We start from the raw sequence: 22,447 nt of genomic DNA on the forward strand, positions 1-22,447 counted from the left end.
GAACAAGACATCAGTGCATGTTCCAGAAAAAAAGGTTCAACAAATGAAACTTTTGAGAAAACTTATATATCTTACCGTGGTCGTTAAAAACTCAGAAAGAATAAACCGTTATGCATATGTAATTCAAAGATGAAAGTTTCAAAGATTCACTTAAAAAGAGTTAGAAAATAGTTACAATATGATTTATAATAAATAAAAAAATTGAATGAAATTTTTTAGGTAAAAAAAAAAAAGTCCTGTCTGTACTGCACGGAACAGACACAAACAGCGTCTGGTCTTGATCCGTGCCGCCACGAAAGCTGATCCTGCAATTTTGTACGTCAACACTCTCGACATCATCAACTACTGCTAACGTATACTTACATTTCTAGCCACATTTTCACATTATGTTACTTTACTCAGCCCTTGTTGCTTAACGAAGAATTATACATGTTTAAGCTTGGTGCTCCATCAATTTTGCCTTGCAAATTGAGAATGGACAAAGAAAGGCATCTGAATGATACAGAAAAGGAATAATAGTTGTGGCATTGTGTAAGGAGAATTTTATGATGTGAATTGCAGAGTCAACATGTTTACGTAACATGGCAATAAGGTTGTTTATTTGATTTGATTTATAATACAAGAAAAGTGTTTTGTATTTGAGTTCGTGGTTCCATACCCATATGCTTGAATATTTATGGGAAGTTGCTGGTCACGAGACCGTGATCACCGGGATAAAGGAAAAGCCGTGTTCAGTTCCTTTTCATTTCACGGACCAATCAATCACCATGCATGGCCTAACTAGTTAGTTAGTTCCATTTCCCAGTGAACTCCATCACAATATTCACTCTCTCCTTCCAATCAGGAGTGATTGTTGCAACACAATTTCAAATCAGCAACGTTCATTCATTAAAATATATGTCGCAATTAACATCATAGGCAAAAATGTTATAAATTGAGTCCCTTTTGCAAAATGGTTTGAAATTGTGCGGAAAATAACAATGTATTAACAAAATTTTATATACATCGCGGGGCTTGCTTGCTTTTAGTGAAATAAAGAACGAAAAAAATTATATTCTGAACTACCAACCGGATGGTTAGATTAGAATCTTGGTGAGAAAGTCGCACAAAATAAATATATACATTAAACTAAAAAAGATAGTTTATTCCATTTCGTTTTCAGAATATTTTTGTTTGAAATTATTTAACTTTGGAATATAATTATTTTCAGAATGCACTACTGTGAACGAAAATAGATAAAATGAAAAAAAAAAGTGGATTTAGTCTAAAATATCTTATTAAAATATAAATGTTTGGAGAATTTTGATTAGATTTAAATGGTGGAGTAATATAGATGTACCAAAAACATGAATGAGCTGGCGTCTGATCATATGTTAGTGGAGAGCTTTCTCTGAGAACAAAATTCCAGGTGGCCTACAGCTGTATAATGATGCTACCTTTGTGAAATTACCAAAAACCCCACCATTTTCCAATTTCATTTATTTATATATTATGCTATAAGTTACCCTCACATGTGCGCCGCTAATGTTCACACTCTTCTCTTCTCTCCTTCAAACCCATGCCCATGCCAGCTCAGACACAAATTCTGCAAAACAACATATTTTAACCAAAACCATAAGTGAAAATTATTAGGTACGAGAGTAAGACATTATTTGATTAAAACTCTTGAAAATGAACAATGAATTTTCTACCTATGCTATATAAATTGACTCAACTAATTTCTGAATAGCAGCAACGCGAAGGTAATGAAAATGAATAAATAAAGAACTAAATTTTAAAATAATTGTCTTTTAACCCATTCCAACGGTCACTGACTTGAGGGACACACGACACAGTACAAGGACCGTAAATTCTCGTACTGTGATAAGTTGTGACTATTTACTAAGGTCAGTTGTGTGGTTCCCTTGAAATAAGGAGGTTGTGCTAGTAATTTGACACCGACGAATGGGAAGAGAAGAGAAGAAAAGAGAGGCTGGTTGCGAACATCATCAGTATTATTAAGGTGTGTGAGCATTTCATGTATAGAGAGTGCAGTCATGGGCGAGTCAAGCGACTCTGTGTCCATTGACATTGATTTGATACCTTTGGGAGGAAAGGTAATGCCACTTTATCACGTGCTAACTGTGAAGAGAACCGTGATTTCATTTTATTCTTCTCCAAGTTTTGACATGGTGTAATGGAGTTTCTATGATAACCATGTACTTAACATAGATTATACTTTTGCAGGAATGCACGGTGAAAACAAGTAAAGGTTCTTTGTCTGTGCTTGTATGTGGAGATCAAGAAAAACCCGCTCTCATAACCTACCCGGACGTCGCCCTCAATTGTAATCTCTTGTTTCTATTTTCTTGCTTATTGTTTATAATCTATTCAATATGAATATGAATATGAATGATTTTGGTTTTTTTCAGATGTGTCTTGTTTCCAGGGACTGTTGTTCTGTCCAGATGCAGCTTCTTTGTTGCTTCATAACTTCTGCATTTATCACATTGATGCTCCTGGGCATGAGGTCGGTATTTGCATTCTCGTTCTTTTTTTTCCAAGTTTCATGTTCGGAGTTATGTATGTGCAGATAGGCTTTTCTATGTGACTCTGTCCTTTTACATTATAAATTATTTGGCACCTTTCAATGTTGTGAAAATGAATGTAACTTGCGTATTAGAGTTGACTTGGATGTAGAATGTCTGGGGTGTTCTCTTCTCCTGGTGTCTAATTTGACTCTCTTATCATTTGTTTAAGAGTTATTGCAGTTGGGAGCTGATGTCATTTCTTCTGATGAACCATTGCTTTGCGTCGATGACCTTGCTGACCAGATTGCAGAAGTCCTTGATTTCTTTGGGTATGTTCAACATCTGATGTTCAAAATATCCCCTAATGTTTTACTAGGAAGAAAGTGATATCTTTCTGTGCATCGATGCGGATGTGTCTTAGGTCTATGTAAAGGAACTTTAAGTATTTGTTGTTGAATATATTTTTAGATTACTGAAACGAGCCTCTTTGATATTCTTACTTGGTTTAGGATTTTAACCCTTATCCAAAACCCTCTTAAATCAGGCTAAGGGAGGTTCTGTGCTTGGGTGTAACAGCTGGTGCTTACGTTCTCACTCTATTTGCTGTAAGTTACCATGTGTGAATTATAACTTCATCTACCATAAAAATCCAGTGTAGTGAACCGTGGTGCTTTTTTCTAATTTGACAGATGAAATACAAAGAACGAGTGCTTGGACTGATTCTTGTTTCACCTATTTGTAAAGCTCCTTCATGGACTGAATGGCTATACAACAAGGTTTAATATCTCTGTTATCTTTTTCTTTTATCTTATGTTGTCTACTGAAGTATTTGTATCTGGATTAAGGCGTTTAGTAAAACATTAACTGTCAAGGATGCGCACCTTTTTTGTATGCTACAGAACATTAAGAAAACTTAAGTCTATCATGTGTGTCTGACATAGCAATAAGTCCAATGTCAGCATAATTGGTCATCATATCCCAATTTCATAGAAGCTTGAAACTTTTAAAGCAACCAAAAAATTAAAAAGAACTCATTACCCTTGTAAATATAAGGTCTGCCTAAGATTTTTTTTATACCATTCATGCAGGTGTTGATGAATTTATTATACTTTTATGGTATGTGCGGTTTACTGAAGGAATGTCTTCTGCAACGTTACTTCAGTAAGGTATTTTTCCCATGCTTTCCCTCATCCCTCTTTGTGAAGGTGGAATCGTTGCTGTATATTTTATTACTTCTCTGCATTTGTTATAGGAACTTAGGGGCAATGTTCAGGGAGCAGAATCGGACATAATACTAACATGCCGAAGGGTATGAATATTTCAGTTTTAGTAACAACTAGTACACTTAATTTTCCTTGAGTACTTGCATAATTTGTATCTGTAGAACTCTCACTAGCTGATCGTCTTTTCTGATGCCATATTGCAGCTTCTAGATGAAAGACAAAGTTTGAATGTTATGCGATTTCTCCAAGCAATCAATGCGTAAGTTGTTTATGAAGTTCACTTAAGTTGTTAGAACATTGTTTTCTACAACTAGAATTTGAACCGGCATGTTATAAAAATTATTGTTTCTGTGATTTTTTACCACGGTTAACTTCTTGCAGAAGGCATGACCTCACTGAGGGTCTGAAGGAACTGCAATGTAAGACACTTATATTTGCAGGAGAGAGCAGTCCATTCCATGCAGAATCTGTGTACATGAGCACAAAAATGGACAACAGAAACTGTGCGCTTGTTGAGGTAGATAATATAATCCATTCATTATATAAGTCAACATATATATAATCTAGTAGAAATAACATGGTGAATTTAATATTCATGCTCAGGTTGAAGCTTGTGGTTCATTAGTAACAGAAGAGCACCCAAATTCCATGATAACACCACTGGAGTGTTTCCTAATGGGTTATGGCTACCACAGACAAACACATGGTGCTTCCTCTTCCAGCAATGGGTCAAACCCAGCAAGCCCCTCTAGTCATTCATGCATAGCACCAGAACTCCTCTCCCCTGAGAGTTTAGGTATTAAGCTGAAGCCCATCAGAACCCGAGTTGATGTTGAAATCTAACTTTGGCCAGCCCCAATACTGCAGTGGAATGAGCTAAATCATTGCACATAATATATAATATATATGGCTAGTGTAGGATATTCTTTGATTGTGTTGGAGGACTAATGATCCTGTTTGCAAAATGGCTGTTTTTCCTACAAATGTAAAAAAGTAGGAGCTATCTTTATCTTTATTTTTTATAGTTTACAATAGGACTATTCTTTTTACTAATCATGTTGTTTCTTGAGATAGATCTCTCACCTTACTGCTTTTCAGGTTTAAGCAATGAGGTCTGTTTGTTGTTACTGATGTTGATTTCTTGTAATGAATATATATGGATTAACTTTCCCCTTTCACTATTACGGTTTACGGACTCGCAACATTACTTGTTTTTGCTTTTAGCCTTTTTTTAGGGTTTAATCATATGCGCCTTCTAACATTGTCAATTATTTTGGACAATAGGTGAAAGGTAGGTTTTTAAAAGGTAAAGTTTTACTTTTTAATAAGTTTGTGTTAGCAAATTTGGACCCAAGAAATTTAAATAGCTGTCAAAGTTTGGAAAGCCCTTCTTTTGGCCCATGAAAGGTAAAATTTGTCCCTAAGTACTATTAGGAGAAATAAATTAAGAAAAATGAAATTAATTTCTTAAACTAAACTAATATGTAAATGAGATCAAACAAGATTCTGAAAAAAAAAATTAATAGAAAATACTTTTATGTATTAATTTATTAACATTATGAATAGTGAAATAATATAATTAAAATATAGGTATAATTACTGATTTGGTACCTCAATTTTTTTGTTAAGTTCAATTTGGTACCCAAATTTTTGGTTTGTTCAATTTAATACCCCAATTTTCTAAAGAGATTTAATTTGGTCATCTCCGTTAAGTTGGAGTTAACACCGTGTCCGTACAGGACACGTGTCAAGCCATGAAATTTTTAAATTTTTTAAATTTCTTTTTTAAAAAAATCATTTTTTTTACAGGACACGTGTCAAGCCATGGAATTTTTTAATTTTTTTAATTTTTTTTTAAAATTATTTTTTTCAAAATAATTTATTTTTTTTCAAAAAAATTTTAAACTGTCTCGTGTTAGTTTATCATCGTATCACATGACAGCTTACAATCATGACACGTGGCAGTGATAATAGTTGTTTTCAATTTAGTACCCCAATTTAAATTTTTGGTTCAATTTAGTACCTCAATTTTTTAAAATGATTCAATTTCATCCTTTCCAATTTGAGACCAAATTAGTAACTAAGTTTAATTATAATTTATATATACATGTTAAAATAATTGTTTTGAATTTATACATCAAATCACTACACCTAAATATACAAATTATTTTATTTTCTACAAGTATAAAAAATTTCATGTGTAAAAAATTACAAAGGTTAAAATGTAAAAAATAAAATAATTTAAGTATTTAGGTGAAATGGTTTGATGTATATATTAGAAAAAGTTATTGTAACATGTATATATAGGGTACTAAATTGATCTCAAATGGGAGAGGACGAAATTATAACATGTATTTACTAATTTGGTCTCAAATGGGAGAGGACGAAATTTGATCATTTTAAAAAATTGGGGTACTAAATTGAACCAAAAATTTAAATTAGGGTATTAAATTAAAAACAACTATTACACGACCACATGCATGATTGTAAGCTGACACGTGGCACGATGATAAACTGACACGTGGCACTTTTAAAATTTTTTGAAAAAAAAAATTGAAAAAAAAATAAAATAAAATTTCATGGCTTGACACATGTCCTGTAGGGATACAGTGTTAATTCCAACTTAACGGAGAAGACCAAATTGAATCTCTTTAGAAAATTGGGGTATTAAATTGAACAAACCAAAAGTTTGAGTACCAAATTGAACTTAACGAAAAAGTTGGGGTACCAAATCAGTAATTATACCTAAAATATATTTTATAATAGATCTTTAAGATAAAGAATATCAATATTAATATAATATTACTTCTATATAATATTGTTAATATACTAATAGTCTGTACAAATAAAGAAAATTAAGTTAAGACTACTCATAATAGAATCCGAACTCGAGATTTGTCTGATGATGTGTCAGTTGAGTCTAAGGTACATTTCAGTCTCAATTAGGGACAAATACATCTCGATTCAATTTAATCTAGACTCGGGGGTATAGACAGTTGGAAATAGCCTAAGTGTAAGTCAAAAGTTTTACATTGAATAGAATAGACGAGTTAAACATTATATAAGAATAAAGAACCATAACACCATTGTCTTAAAGTTTTGGGGTAAAAATGGTGTCAAATGTCTTATATGCATAAGACTAATGTCAAATATATATAGAACCACAACCTCTCAAATAACCATAATCCATATATGAAAAAATATAACCCATCAGTGATATAGAGCTGATGGTTCGGGTGACTGACCGCATAATCATAACCAAGAAGGGTTCACCGAAGTAACTGACTGCATAATCACAACCAAAAAGGGGGTCACCATACACATGAAGGAAAATATATCATAGGAAAAAAAATAAAAAATAAAAAAGAACTCATCCTTGAGGAGAGATTATTGGGAATAGTCCAAGTGTGAATCAAAAGTCTCACATGGGATAAAATAGACTAAGTTAAACACTATATAATAATAAAGACTCATAACATTATTGTCTTATGATGTGTTTGGATGGAGTATTACAATGAAGCAATTATTTTTTGGCTTAAATATGTTTTTGGTCCCTTAGGCTTTGTTCACTTCCAAAGATGGATTTGAGAGAGAGGGGGAGAGGATGGGTTTGAGTGAATTTGAAAGTGAATGGTATGTTGTTTTTTTTAAAGAGATTTAAAGGTGATTATAAGTGAATTTAGTAGTAAAGTTTGTGAGAATTAGTGAGTGATTTGATTAATATAATAGATTAAAAAAATGTTTTAATATATTTAAAAGAGAGTTTACCATTTTACCCTTATGTAATAAGTAGTATAAATTTGTGTTTGTATGAGTTTAATAAATTTTTAAATTTTTTATTTAATGATACACTTTAAATAAATAATTTACAAAAAAATTAATAAGATAAATTATTTATAATCATAGTATTGAAATAAATTTTATCAAGCAATTGTGAATATCATTTTATTTGAAATTTAAAAATTAGTACCAGTACATCACTTCCCATGATGTGGTGTATTGTTGGAGAGAGCATGCAAAGATCAGTACCCCATCGTCGAACACCACCTGCAAAAAAGGAACACAGTTCATACACCCACAACAAAACAGCTTCGACTATGGATGGGATCCGAAATCACGGATCGATTCCACTCTCCCATGAGCCAAGAACTTCTCCAATCCACTCTCCCATGAGCCAAGAAAGTTCCTCAATGTGCCAACTCCAGCAACTCACGATCCACGCATGGAGGGATCGGATCCGCCACTTCTTGGATCGATTCCAAGCTTCATTGGATCGATTCCACAGTTGGAGATCGGATCTGCTACTTCTGGATTGATTCCAAGCTTATCCAAGTTGCACTAGATCCGTTCCAAGGCACAAGTAAGCTGAATCATATCCGTTCTAGGGCACGAAGCGTAGGGGATTTCTCAAATTCTCAGGCCACCAGCATTGCACAACACGTGAATAATTTAATTTGATGAGGATAAATGGGTCTTTTAATAGAACTCTCCTTCAAATCCCATCTTATTAAGCGGGATTACAATATCAACGTATCCTTCAAATTCTTCCCAAACCTCGCCTGGATATCATGCTAAACGAACAACCTTTATACCTCCTAATCCATCTCCTAAATACACCGAAACGAACACACATTTAACTTTCAATGAAATTTAGAATTCGTACATTTCGAAACTTTGAACTAATTTAATTATTCATCTCTTAAAATACGTAAATTTAATCTCTTTAATTTAATTAAATTTTATTATTTATTTAATATTTCGCACACATCTTAACTTTGAATTTGAGTTATTTATATTCTAAGAAAAAAAAACTCTGGACTGGATTCCATGTGTGAAGAGTTTAAATCGAAACAAACATGTAAAAAGTACCGGGTCATGCATGTCGAGTTAATTTTCATCACATTGGTTGTGTAACAATTAGCACAATTTCTGTATTAGCTGGGAATGAGTACAGAGAGATTTCTTAATAATTGAATTGTGCTCTAACTAAATACACGGGGAGACTTTACAAATTGCAAGCTAATGGCAATAAACACTGTACTGTGCTACAGCAACAAAATTGTAATAAAGAGAAACAATTTAAAAGTATTAGTGTAATTTGTGCTACCGTCCCCATTTTACTCTCTTAACCTAATCATTCGCTAGATTGGTATGTATCTCTTCAAAGCCTGCTTCCCTCCAACCGCCACGGCGGCGGCGATCCCTCCGATTGCGCCGGCAATGGCGGCGGATCGAGGTCCGGCGGCGGCCCTGTAGAGTGCTCCGGTGCCGAGTCCAGCGATGGCGCTGTTGACTAAGTCATCGGTGCCCCTGGCGTGGATCATCCCACTCTCGAGGCCGGCGAAGATGAGGCCCAGGACGCCGAGCGAGTTGCCGAGTTTGCGGCCCGCGTGGCCACCCGAGTTGAGGATTCGGTTGAGACGGATTTTGAGGGAGTCGCCGGACTCGGCCTCGCGGAGGCCCTGGACGGTGCCTCTGGCGGCGCCGATGATTGCACCTGAGAGGTAGGCGGTGCCGGTGTAGTACTGGAGGTTGTCGCCCCAGGAGCGGTGGGTCCTGGCGGCTTCTTCCGAGAAGAGGTGCTCCGGTGCGGTGGGGAGGTTATAGAGCTTTTGGATTGGCACGTTGAGGTCCTGGTAGGGATGGTAGAGGCGCGTGTTGTTCTTATCCTTGGAGTTGCTTGAAGAATCCGCCATCGCCGTATGTGAATGAAAGAAAATACGAGGGTCGTCTAAGCAGCGTAGGGTTTAAGGAAGATGAAGGGTTTTGTAATTTTAACTTGTTTTTAAGATTCCACTTGTATTTATTTATATAAATATTATGAATAACCTCACTACTATTCTTTTTCAAAAGCAGCACCAAAGTCAGAATATATTTTGTTACCAAACTAGGAATTTACTTTCTCTTTCTCTGATATATATACATATAATGTTATTTATAATAGTTATTTTAAAAAAAAATCATGAAAATTGTTTATTTTTTATTTTTAATATAATTTAAGCAACTTATTTATTTTATTTTATTTATTTTCTTATTTCAATATATATTTGTGTTATTAAATTCTTTTCTCTATTGTTATAACTAATATTTTTATTTTCATGTTAATTAAGAGTATAACAGAACAGAATACAAAGTATGTCATCTTTAAAATTAAAAAATAAAAGACAAAAGGGTAAACTTTTATTAGAAAAAATTATACTAAAAAAGGAATGAGGGAGTGACAGTCAAAACATCATTTGGGTATTTCATTTCAAAATTATTAATTTAGGTATTTAAAAAAAACAAAACTCATTATATTTTTACTATTTATAAAATTTCTCTTTTTAAGGTTCTTTTATTTATTTTTATTTTCTCCAATTAATTTGAATCCGTTAACTTATTGAATTAAAATGTGTGATTTGATTTTAATAGTCATCCTTCTATTCGGTTAAGTATTTTTTTTTTACTAATGTTTTATTCAATTTTGAAAAGAAATAAAAGATATTAAATATTTTACTACTATTCATTCCATTTTTGAACCAATTATTGATAATAATTTTAAATGGAAATTGAATTTAAAGTTTGATTTTGTCGAAAGAAAAATAAGTCAAATAAATTATATTAAAGTACAATGTTGAATAATAAAAATATCAATTTATCTTGAATGATAAATATACTTAAAATATGATTGAGATGTGATTTGATTCATGTGGAGAGTACAAGAAATAGAACACAAAATCAAAAAAATCTTATTAAAAAATTTGTATGACTAGTTTATGGATTTTTTTTCCTGAATTAAGTCAATAATTTTATTATATCTCATTTTGTTATAACTTAACACTTTTGTCTAGATCAAAATTTTTGGCCTGAACGACTCATCTTAATTTTAATCCATATCAACTCGTCTCGATCTTTGGTTCAATTAGTCTATTTTGACATTTGGTTCGAGTGAACCATTCTCGATTTTTGACCTAAAAGTACAATTACCAATATAACTTGTGTAGAGAGATCAACAAAGAAAAAGAAAAAAGTTATATAAACAATCACAACAAAATGATGCACTAAAGTCGCAAAAATGTAAATAATAAAAAATAAAAAAACCCAACATAACCTTAAAAATATAATTTATATTGGTTAAATATGTAAGTGATGATATATAATATATTTCTTGCAATTACAATTACGTCACTCTGTGAATATTAACGTCAATTTTAAGTGAAGAGTGCTATTTTAATGACGTAAAGTAATATTGTCCCACTAGTATATATATTTTTTTCATTATTATTGCTTCATTGTTCCATTTTGTAGAACGTGTGTGATAATCTTTTACATTCTTAGACTTTAAGATAAGATAGAAGTATTAAAAACGAATTATTGTATACGTTGTCAAAGGGATTTCGTTATTTAAATTTGAATATAAATTTGGCATTCCTAAATTTTGTCGAATTGCTTATAATTTGAATATTTATTTATTAGCTCTTTTGGTAACTTTTCAATTATAAATAATTTTATAAATGTTCAGCATACAAGAAAACTGTTAATAAAAAATTCTACTACGACAAAAAAAAAAAATTAAGTAGCTTTTAAATTTCACTTTTTTAAAATTTTAAGAATGTATCTATGTAGCGAAACAATATATGAATTAATCTATTTTGGGGGCGCGTTACGAATGTTTTTAGTGCCTCTTGTTGTTTTTATTTAATTAGTTAATGACTTTGGATAATATCATCTTTAGATTGACTAGGTTGAGAAATCTTAATCCACGTGCCAATCACAATCTAATGATGATTTGTACCACACTAATTGAAAATAGGTATATTCCCCTCATCAAACAATATGATTGATATATATTAATTATTAAAAGCTATTTATTTTATGACTTTTTAGTTTTTTTTTTTTCGGTTAACTCTCTAACAAATTGTAATAGATTAAAGATTTTAAGCCGTATATACAAATGAAAAGAGATTACCCTCGACAAGTTTTTGGTAAGATAAATGGATTTAGTTATATCAAAACTAAGAAAGATGGTTCTCAACTCATTTTCTTTTTCGCAAAATAGAGATATTGGATCATATTTAAATCAGATTATCCTTACCTTATTCTTACATTGTGACTCGAAATAAATTGGTTAACAAATTTAAAAAAGATGAATGAATTATCCATTTGAGAACCGACGATTAATGTATATTGGTTTCACCCATGGTCACAATCTAAGAACTGTTAATTAATATTTTATAAATTTTAAAATAAAAGGGAGAAACGTATACCTTTGAGTGTCCTTGTGATTCACGAAAGGATAATAGAAACTCGTGAAAAACGAGTATAAGATGACCAAATGAATAGGAGTAGCCACAGATAATTCTTAGTTTTCAATAAGATTTATGTTTGAGTAACGTTATAGAATTTGATAGTACAATATATATTTAAATCTAAGTAGCAATAAACAAATTCACAGGCCTATTTGCATGATGTAAATTTAAACCATTTGTTATTACGAAATCGCTCTTCAATAAATTTCCTGGTCGATTTCGACAAAAATAAATAAATAAATTCTACGAACAGTTGATTAGATACGTGATATTTTGGGAGTGGGGTTAGTAACTGTAAAATTGTCATTGTATTTACTTTGTTCACCACCGAGATGAAGTTGTATGAGCGATCCAAAAGCCATGACAGTGTACTTTGTATTACTTACTTAACTATCCAGCGGTACTTGCAAAAGTAAAAGAAGCCCACAAAGACGACCCATTTATTTTAGTTTTGGGTATGTTGACGTAAGTTCGGCCCACAATGGTTTTTCAATAATTGAGATAAAATTGAAAGGTTGAAGGAGAAGACAAAGGCACGCTCACATGGAACCAAAACTCTATTCCAAAACGAGGTGCATAATGCAAACAAAGTAGTGAGAAAAGGTTTTGAAGATAAAAATAAATGCAGCTGGAAGCAAGGCATGCCCCCCCTCCTCCGTTTTGAGTGAAATAGGTCAAAACTGAAAAGGTTGTAGGGGAAAAAAAAAACTGGCAGGTAGAGAGAGGTACGAAGGGTGGAGATTGAAGCAATCTAATGAGAAGAAGAAGAAGAAGAAGTTGCTACTTATGACATATCTCTTTCCACAACTCATTCCAACCTGGTTAACCACTTACCCCACCCCCCTTTTCTTATTTCGCCCACCCCCCCGAGGGATGGCGGTGATAATATGATAGAGAGGGAGGACTGAAATGCAAAGAAAGTGGCGGAAAGGGGAAAGTAAATGGTTGAATGTGGGGGAAATATTCTTATTGTTGGCGCTCTTAGATCCAAACTCTACATGGAATAGTAGGCCCAACATATCCATCAATAAATTGAAATATTTTGAGTGAGGCTGTACTGTAGCACTGTATCCTCTGTACCATGTGAAGATTCCCATCCTTAAATAATTGGTCCCATCCTCTGCATGTTTTCACGTGTCCTGCCATTCGGATGCCGTTAATTACACCATCATGAGCATCAGCTACTGCATAGGATTCGAGTGGCCCAGTGACAACCAAACCAAAAAATTTTATTTTTATTTTTATTTTTTCTTCCAACTCCCATTTTCCACCTCACTCTCCCTCCACGCGCGTCCTCCCCAATCCCCAATCATGCATCCCATCATGTCACACACTTCCCTCTTCTTCAAGCAACTGCATCATCCTCTTCTATATACTCCTGCCAATCATTCTCCCTCAACTCGCATCCATTTTCTCATCCTTCTGTCTAAACTTTTTCCACTACAAGGAATAACAACGCATCATAAAGATCACTTTGGATTTTATTTGCAAATGGGAAAAAGGCTAAAAACCACTGGATATGCTTCTTTTTTATTTCTAACGTGCTCTGATTCACCTCTTCAAGAAAACCACATTTTCATTTCTAAAATATATTACCAAAATCATCATCATCTTCTAAAATATTAACAATTAATTCCCATGAATTTTTCCTGATAGCGAGAGATGCATGACAAATAATTCTTTCTTTTGATTGATATCGTTATCACTTGATAATTAATCCAGGAAGAGTGTTTAATAATTTCTCTGCTAATTAACACTTCTTTTATTATTTTATTTATCAGTATTATTATACAGAATATTGTCTGGTAGCTAGGGGTGTGAGTTCACTTTCTTCCAAAAGGGTGTGGTGGTGGGCTATCATTTCCTTTCCATGCAAGGACAAATTCTTTGATAAATGTGAGAGAGAAAGAAAGACAGAAAACAGAGAGAGAGAGAGAGAGTGAGGTTGGTGCGTGGTTTGTAAGTTGGTTGTATGCTATTGCTGATTTTAATTTACAGTGAGCACAGGAAAGAAGAGGTAAAGAAGAGAGAAGTGTCAACACAAAACACAAACACAAACATGTTCGATGGAGTACCTGACCAGTTCCACCAATTCATAACTCCAAGGACCTCACTGCCCCTTCACTTACCTTTCCCTCTTCATGCTTCTGGCACCCCCAATACCACCTTCCCTTCCAATTTTGATCCCTATAACCCTCATCAACTCCCACTCCAACCCAACACTCTCTTGCACCCTTTCCCTCCTCACAAAGATGAACACCACAAGGACCAAAACAACACTGTCCCAATGAACTTCCAAATCCAAAGAGATCAACGCCACCAGCAACTGCCCCAGCTCATTGATCCCTGGACCAACGACGAACTCCTTGCGCTCTTGAGGATCAGATCTAGCATGGAGAGTTGGTTCCCAGAACTCACTTGGGAACATGTCTCAAGGTAACCGTTCATTAACTTAATACTATTCTTGCAATTAAATACCTTCCTTTTTACTGTTATTGTCTCTCTTCCAGCTCTTTTTCATCAACAATTCTCTCAGAAATCAACACAATAAATTCTTTAACAGAAAATTAATTACGAGCTGCACTTTGTGTTTGATCAGTGTGGTTGCATCGTGTGCTACCTAAAACCTTTCATGTGGTAGACAAAAGCACACGTGCACCTACACTTTAGCTCACACACTGACACCTTGACACACATAAACACTCAGCCCGAGAGGAAGGAAGAGACGAAAATTGAAGGAAGAAAGCAAATTTGTCTATTATTATACGTGTTCCAGACAAAGATGCTCTTAGATGCCTCATTCCATGGTTGGTTTTTGGATTTATATAATTTATGGTGTGGGCGCAGGAAGCTGGCAGAGCTTGGATATAAAAGGAGTGCAGAGAAGTGCAAGGAGAAATTTGAAGAAGAAAGTAGATACTTCAACAACAACATTAATTACGGCAAGAATAACAACAATTATCGCTTCCTCAGTGAGCTTGAACAGCTTTACCATCAAGGGGGTGCTGATCATCTCGGGACCCAAGAAAAGACCCAGCAACACAAACAAGACAAGATGGACCACCATCCCTTGGAAGAAGGGGATTCTGGAAAACTTGAGGCGCCGGTCACAAAACAAACCCACGATGTTGATGATGATGCTGCAGCGGAAAAGAATCAGGGACGCAAGAGAAAGAGGCCCGGTAGGTTTGAAATGTTCAAGGGTTTTTGTGAGAGCATTGTGCACAAGATGATGGCACAGCAAGAAGAGATGCACAACAAGCTCCTCGAGGACATGATGAAGAGAGATGAAGAGAAGTTCACGAGAGAGGAAGCTTGGAAGAAGCAAGAGATGGAGAAGATGAACAAGGAGCTCGAGATGATGGCTCGTGAACAAGCCATTGCAGGTGATAGACAGACCAACATTATTCAAATACTGAACAAATTCTCAGTCCCTCCTGCTTCAAACAAGAGTCTCAAGGTAGTAAGCAATGGTTCAAACCTAAAATCTCACACTACGAAAAACCCTAATCCTTCACAAAACATCCCAGCTACAACAGAAAACCCTACCTCCAGTCTTGCACAAGACACATTACAACTTATTACGAATCCTTCTACTTCTTCCTCTTCAGTTCAGGTTCCTCAGCCCAACCCTAGTTCTTCCTCTCTAAATAGCCAGAATAACATAAACCCAGCAGAGAGAAATTCAGTTTTGAATAAAAGCTTGTCACCAAACGTTGGTGGTGAGAAAGACGATGTTGGGAGAAGGTGGCCAAAGGACGAAGTGTTAGCACTGATAAACCTGAGGTGCAGCAGTGTGAGCAACAACAGCAACAGCAATGAGGAGAAGGAAGGGAACAAGGTGCCTCTGTGGGAGAGAATCTCACAAGGGATGTCGGAGTTAGGATACAGGAGGAGTGCAAAGAGGTGCAAAGAGAAGTGGGAGAACATAAACAAGTACTTCAGAAAAACCAAGGATGTTAACAAGAAGAGGTCCCTTGACTCAAGGACTTGTCCCTACTTTCATCAATTGAGCAGTCTCTATAATGAAGGAAAACTTGTTCTACAATCCGAAAAACCAGAAAGCCACACGAATAATCCACCTGAGAATAATCTGGAGCAAGTGCAACCAGATCAAACACGAGCCGAGTCTTCTTCTCAAGTGGGGTCTGGTGGTTTCAGTGTGCAGCAGCAGGTTGATCATGGAGGTGAGAAAACCTTGATGCAAGTACCTTCTTTGGATTTTGATCAGTTTTAATTCATTGATTTGTCCAGGCACAAAAATAATAACGAGTACCAACTCTTTTGTAACTTCTGTGTTTTTGTTTTTTTGGTTGATGCTGGTTTTCTTTATAATATATATATATATCTATATATATATATAGCATATAAAATTGATTATTGTATATCCGAAAAGCTTAGAATTTGGGTGGCACCGACAGCTATAGCTAGTTTGAGGAATGAGAACAATTAATATTTCTATTCCTGTGTAAGTGTGATATTTATGTTGTATTTTACTTTATCTTAGTGAGGGGAATCAATTGATGTTTGATATTTGTTTTAATGGGGAAGACATTGACCCTGTTAAAAAAATAAAGGGAGGGGAAGGAAAACATTCTTTAGGACATTCTTCACTTTTGTAACTAGTCACTGGAACTAACAAAAGGTTAAAGGAAGCATCAGTCTTTTTCGTCCAAGTATACTGGGAAAACGAGTTTAGGTATACTCACCCTAAAGTCCCGCCAACATAAGGTTTATCTCTAATGTCCAACATTCAAATTTTTACTATTATGGATAACTTTGTCACCCACCAAGTAATAATGAATCTTGTACTCAAGTGCTAGGGGCCACATCCTTAGAATTTTCATCAGATCACCAAAATTATCCATTTTCCATCTCCCCATTTATTAACATCGCATTACATTTGGCAATGCAAAGGAAATTACTAGTAAACTATTACACAAGTTTTATTTGCATCCATTTATTAACTAATTAGTAATTTTCCATAAGTTTGCTTACATTATATTTATAGAGAAATTGTATATACATGATAGGGATATAAACCTTTTGAAAAACAAAACAAATAAATGAGAATAAGTTAGTAAGTGTTGAGATAAAGGGAAACATTACATTCTTTTTCTATATAACTATATTGTGTGGGTAGGCTATTTTTTACATCTTGGTATTTAGATTTTAAACAAGAGAGAGACTCAAGTTATCCATATAACTAAATATTAGAAAAAATATTTGTATTTAATAACTCTTTTTGTGCATTTAATTAAAATATTTTATTAAATAAAACAATCTTTGTAAAAAAATATTAAATCTTAATCATCTACATTCATTTTTGATTCACCTAGAGCAGTAGACGTGTAATTCTGTTCAGTGTAAACATTTAATACCATGTTTAATCATTAATATTTCAAAGTTAAGCAATGTTAGTCCAATATTAATATTTTATCTTATTGATAACAATAACTTTTAATAGAGTTTAATGATATATATGTTAAATTTATTAGTAAACATGATTATTAATTGTACATGAATGAATAGACATGCTAATATTTTCTATATGCAGTTTGAAACATATTAACAATGCACTAAAAAATTGCAATATTATGTAACTGAATTTTCATATAACCAAAATTCTACCTTGGTAAACTATGAACCAAAACAACATTTAAGCCACTTTTCAAAGTATTTTATATTTTATTAAATGAATTGATTTAACATCTGGTATTTTCTTAAAATAATATAAATGTTTAACGTGTTTAAAATTTAATTTACATGATTATGAACTCATTCTATGAAAAAATATTTTTTTCGACAAACAAGTCTTGTACTTTGTTTGAAGCATTGAATTGTGTACATGGCGATACTATTGGGTAAAAAATTGGGTACCGATGAAAAAGGAGTTAGTTAGGTCAATATTGGAACAGTGTTTACACTCTACAGTACTCTGAGTTACTTCATGGCATTATAGTTCTTAATGAATGGCACCATTCATTTCGATAGGTAGTTGTCAGTGCACACAGTGCATATATTTTCGTGCCAAAATCATCTTCGTTATTCTTTCTTGATTGATTGATTACTTCTGCTTGATTCACAATCTTCCAAATCTTTCTTGTTTTTTTCTCACCAGAAACACGTTCTTCAGCAGGATACTACCCAAATCGGAACTACTAACACATCCATAAACCCTTTTTCTTCCCATAACTATTCTCATTCAAAACTTTATATAATTCAAAAGAGAGACGATAGGTAACAAGAGAGAGAAAAATATGTAGGAGATAAATAAAATGGTATAGAATAGAGTCAAAGAAGTGACGCAATATATCGTTAGAGGCCCACCAGTGGTATTCTTTTCTTTCTTTTTGTTTCTTGTGAGTCTAGATCACTTTTCTTTTTCTTATCATTTTCCAATAATATTTTTGCAAAGATCCACACTTTTAAGTATCTCAATCAGAGACATCCATTCAACTCATAAGAATTTTAATCTATGTATGCTAAAGATAACTACATGCTTTTAATTGTCCAAATAATAAACTGAGTTATAATTGCTACTAATAAATGTTAGAATATTTCAGTAAGAGTTTTATGATATTCAATGAAATAATTGAATTGATTTAGTTGAATGGCTTTTTATTTTAAAGTTTACTTGATTTTGTTTTTTGATTAATGGGTAATAAAAGAAAGCTCTTTAAAGTGTGACAAGCATCAAAATGAAGAGGTGGAGTTGGAGCACAAGAACACGTGTTACTGTGAATGCTAGGTAATGATGTTAAAGATAGAAGAAGTTGTGGAACGTAAGCCTTTTTCGATGCTTTAGGATGAGTGAATGAAAGTACGAAAGAAAAAAAAAAAAAAAAGCTAAAGAAAGAATAGAGAAAAGGATGTGAAAACGCAAAGAGAAAAAATGTGTACATAAAAGGAGGGTGGAATCAGTGTAATAATTTCTATGCTTTTTTCTCCTCCACTGTGCCATGCATACCACACTTTTCCATTTATTAATTAATTCAACTCCATGACTAACAAACTTTAATAAATCCCCTATACTTTTCAACTTATCATCACACAAAATCCCCTATTTTTGTTCAAGTCAAGATCTTTTGGTTTAGCCTCTTTCCCCCTTCCTTTTTAGATTATGAATCCATAAATTCTTCAACATCCTAATTATTGGCCCAATCTCATTGCTTCACTACTCACAAAGTGACAAACACAAATAGTTATTACCATTGGAAAAGAAACCAAGTATAAAAAAAAATATATCTTTAACCACATTAATATATGAGGGATGCAGTTCCTAAAACTTACTATTTTAAAAATTTTAAATTTGTTATCATATAAAACTATTATAAAAAAATTATTTACATGTTAATGTAACTACAATTCATATAAAAAAATAATTATTTTATTTATATAACCAAATATTTCATACAATAGATTATATTCAAAATCCTTATATTGCATCGGTCTGTCTCCATGAATTTTTTTTAGTAATACTTCGATTCTAAGCTTAAGGGTTTGAATGTTACGATTATTCTTGAACTGGTGATGATGAGTGTAACGTCCCATTTAATTATTTAGCGAAATTAAAGGAAAACGTCACACAATATAAGTACAGTAGCGTAGTCCTGGGGTCCTTAACCCAACCCCGACAAAACTCGGGCACACCACGATGCCAAAAGAAAGTTGAATACGAATACAACATAGAGTGTAGCGTAGAAATACTGAAAGAGATACATGGGCCATAGCCCTAAATAAAACACAAAGAAAACTCCAGCCCAGATGGCTAAGCAGCGGAATCACCATTCGCTTATTGACCACGAGAACCTCACCCATCTGCTCCCATCAACCAAGTTGATGATCATCGCAAGGAAAAACAGCCACATACAACACAACCATGCAACGAAACGGGTAAGCTAGAGCCAACGACATATGCATCAAACAGTCAAAAGTGTTTTCATCATCTCGCATTCATATAATCAACCAAACATGTTATGACTCTCAATCAATACACTACGACTCGACTCGACTCATCCGGATACGTATAACTTAGTCGGATTCAGCGGATGCTTGCACTTGTGGTGGATACCTCTGCTCGACCCTGAGCTGCTCGATCCTGAGCTACGTGTTACAAGTGTTACGATGAATCAAATTTCCCTCACCACAAGGTTAGCCCTTAATGGATTTCAGGCCTCCTGCTACTCTCACCACAGGAGTCAGTCCACTCTAAGTGAGACTAACTGGCCCCTTAGAGTGTCAGGATGCAGTCCTTACCTTGAATCCTTACCTAGTTATACAGATGGGGCACCACCGTGGACACCCACTAACAGGGGCCATGGAATTACGTCCCGACCACTGAAGCGTAGCCCCGGAGGTCTCACCTAGAGACCCCAAGGAATTACACGCTGACACGGACCAACATTCATAAAACAGCAGTAGGAGAACATCAAAAATCATGTTTACAATTCCCTACCCATCACTGAGATTTATTCCTCATACGCATCACACTTTGAATTCATACATTTGATCATCACCATCCCATGAGTCTAGGGTCTCACCTCATGTCAACACCATGTTCCTTTAGTTCCAAAACGCTCATGCATCTCACATGCCAGGTTCCCACAACACTCATCATTCATTTATCATGTCACGCATACATAGCAATCCATCATATATATCTATATATATACACATGCACCTCGACATACAAGCATACCTGGGTAATTTCCGCTCATACCATCACATAATTGTGCAATAGAATACAGTTCAGCCACCAAAAGATATGAAAACCCCAAACTGATCGCATTCTCGCTCAGACCGTCGCTCAGGCTGAGGAGTCTCGCCCAGGCGAGAGTCTCTCGCTCAGGCGAGTCCTCTTCGCCTAGGCGAAAGTTCGCGAATTTGGAACAGGGGCCTCCGCACGTTCTCGCTTAGGCGAGACTTGCCTCGCCTGGGCGAGACGTTCACGTGCTCGAAGTTGAGCGAGTCGCCTAGGCGACCACTTGCGCGAGAAGGCCTGGGCAAGCCTCTGCTCGCCTCGCCTGGGCGAGACATGCTCGCCTGGGCGAGTTTAACAGCCCGTAAAAGACGTATTTTGCACAAACCAACAACACACCACCCATTTCAAGCGATCTCCACAACATACACATTCAAGAATCATAAAGTGCACCACAAAACAGTTCACAAAACACAATAACAGTGAGGTTCTAGCTTCCCGTACCTGGACAAGTTAGCTGAAAACCTCGACACCCAAACTGTGGAGGACGAACAGCTTCTAGGAGCGGGCTCGAAGTTGGAAAACAGTGCGAGAATGAGTCAGATCGGAACCCTAACAACAACTTATGAAGAATAGACCAAGGAAAGGAAACTATGAGTCTGAGAGCACTTACGTGAGCTAGAAACGGTCAAACGGGAGGCAGAATGTCAACACGGTGGAACCCTAACGGGGAGAGTGCGGCTGCGGCTCTAAGCAACAAGGTAGGAAAATCTGAAAAGTGAGAAACTAGGTCAGACTCGAGTGACTTTATCTTTTGGGCCAACCCTAAGGCCCAATAGCTCAAGGGCAGCCCTTAAGACTTTAGGGCAGAAAACTGGCCTTACAATGAGGCAAAAAAAATTTTAACATGTATATTACATTTTACAAGGTGAAGATGTTGCTCACTCCATTAGTTTGTGTTTATATATTTTTATATGGTTGTTTTCCAAAAATATGAAAATTAAGTTGACATGTCTTAAAAATCAAATTTGAATAAGTGGTTTCCAAAACATTATTTTATTTTATACAAAATAAATATTTAGATACACTTTATGTCCTTAAAGGTTATGTTTTTATCATTTTGGAATATTTGGTCACTCTTTAAGTAACGCCCTTTTCTTGGCGTTGTTGGGTATAATTAATTTAATATTAAAACTGGAAAACATTAATGAAGGTATCTAAATTGATGAATAAACTTTTAAATTAAAATAATTAGATTATTCTTAATTATAAAACTAAATTAAGTAATATATTATTTTTTTATAAATAAAATAATTTCGTATAATTTATTTTAACTTGATATTGAGTTTTCCTAAATAATGATTTAAAATGAGATGGATGAAGCGAAGGGAAGAGAAAGTAAGAGATGGAAGGGAGAAGCGAGAAGAGATGAAGCAATGTAGCATACAGCGACAAGACAGGGGATGGATGCATATGGTGTAAGGTTGCTGTTGGGGAGTGGGTCCCACACCCATGTCTGCAATCAAACATCTCATACACTGCCACCACGCACCTCACATGTGCTTCTGCTCTCCCTTGTCTTATTCTCTCCGCTAACGTCCACACTACCAACAACACTACCTCCACTGCACGTGCATCTCCTGCTCCTACTCTCTCAAACCTTTCCTTCAATCTCTTCGTCAAAGTCAACGCCTATCAACCAAGCCCACCCCACTCACCAACAAA

The 22,447-nt window shown here is 34.7% G+C and overlaps 3 protein-coding genes and 2 long non-coding RNA genes across 5 annotated transcripts; 2 read left to right on the forward strand and 3 right to left on the reverse strand.

Annotated features, from left to right (window-relative positions):
- Positions 1 to 1,906: 1,906 nt before the first annotated feature.
- On the forward strand, positions 1,907 to 4,914 carry LOC114190390 (protein NDL2-like). The gene is made up of 11 exons (XM_028079248.2): positions 1,907 to 2,096; positions 2,227 to 2,326; positions 2,412 to 2,509; positions 2,751 to 2,839; positions 3,055 to 3,115; positions 3,200 to 3,286; positions 3,599 to 3,676; positions 3,763 to 3,819; positions 3,937 to 3,992; positions 4,115 to 4,250; positions 4,337 to 4,914. The coding sequence occupies exons 1-11, from the start codon at positions 2,037 to 2,039 to the stop codon at positions 4,574 to 4,576; spliced, it is 1,062 nt and encodes a 353-aa protein (XP_027935049.1). The 5' UTR covers positions 1,907 to 2,036; the 3' UTR covers positions 4,577 to 4,914.
- Positions 4,915 to 6,741: 1,827 nt separating this feature from the next.
- On the reverse strand, positions 6,742 to 8,297 carry LOC146884820 (uncharacterized). The gene is made up of 2 exons (XR_014996520.1): positions 7,704 to 8,297; positions 6,742 to 7,018 (listed from the first exon to the last, which is right to left on the reverse strand). It is a non-coding gene; the product is annotated as an uncharacterized LOC146884820 (long non-coding RNA).
- A 318-nt stretch (positions 8,298 to 8,615) lies between these two features.
- Positions 8,616 to 9,519, reverse strand: TIM23-3 (translocase inner membrane subunit 23-3). Its single transcript, XM_028081752.2, has one exon. The coding sequence runs from the start codon at positions 9,427 to 9,429 to the stop codon at positions 8,875 to 8,877; it is 555 nt and encodes a 184-aa protein (XP_027937553.1). The 5' UTR covers positions 9,430 to 9,519; the 3' UTR covers positions 8,616 to 8,874.
- Positions 9,520 to 13,905: 4,386 nt separating this feature from the next.
- Positions 13,906 to 16,564, forward strand: LOC114192002 (trihelix transcription factor GTL2-like). The gene is made up of 2 exons (XM_028081504.2): positions 13,906 to 14,457; positions 14,869 to 16,564. Exons 1-2 carry the CDS (start codon positions 13,994 to 13,996, stop codon positions 16,256 to 16,258), a joined length of 1,854 nt encoding a protein of 617 aa, XP_027937305.1. The 5' UTR covers positions 13,906 to 13,993; the 3' UTR covers positions 16,259 to 16,564.
- Positions 16,565 to 19,558: 2,994 nt separating this feature from the next.
- LOC146884821 (uncharacterized) lies at positions 19,559 to 21,641 on the reverse strand. Its single transcript, XR_014996690.1, has 2 exons — positions 21,227 to 21,641; positions 19,559 to 19,842 (listed from the first exon to the last, which is right to left on the reverse strand). It is a non-coding gene; the product is annotated as an uncharacterized LOC146884821 (long non-coding RNA).
- Positions 21,642 to 22,447: the final 806 nt, after the last annotated feature.

The sequence above is a fragment of the Vigna unguiculata genome, chromosome 7, assembly GCF_037176805.1.
Source record: "Vigna unguiculata cultivar grain cowpea cultivar isolate G323 ecotype 2 chromosome 7, ASM3717680v1, whole genome shotgun sequence".
NCBI lineage: Eukaryota > Viridiplantae > Streptophyta > Magnoliopsida > Fabales > Fabaceae > Vigna > Vigna unguiculata.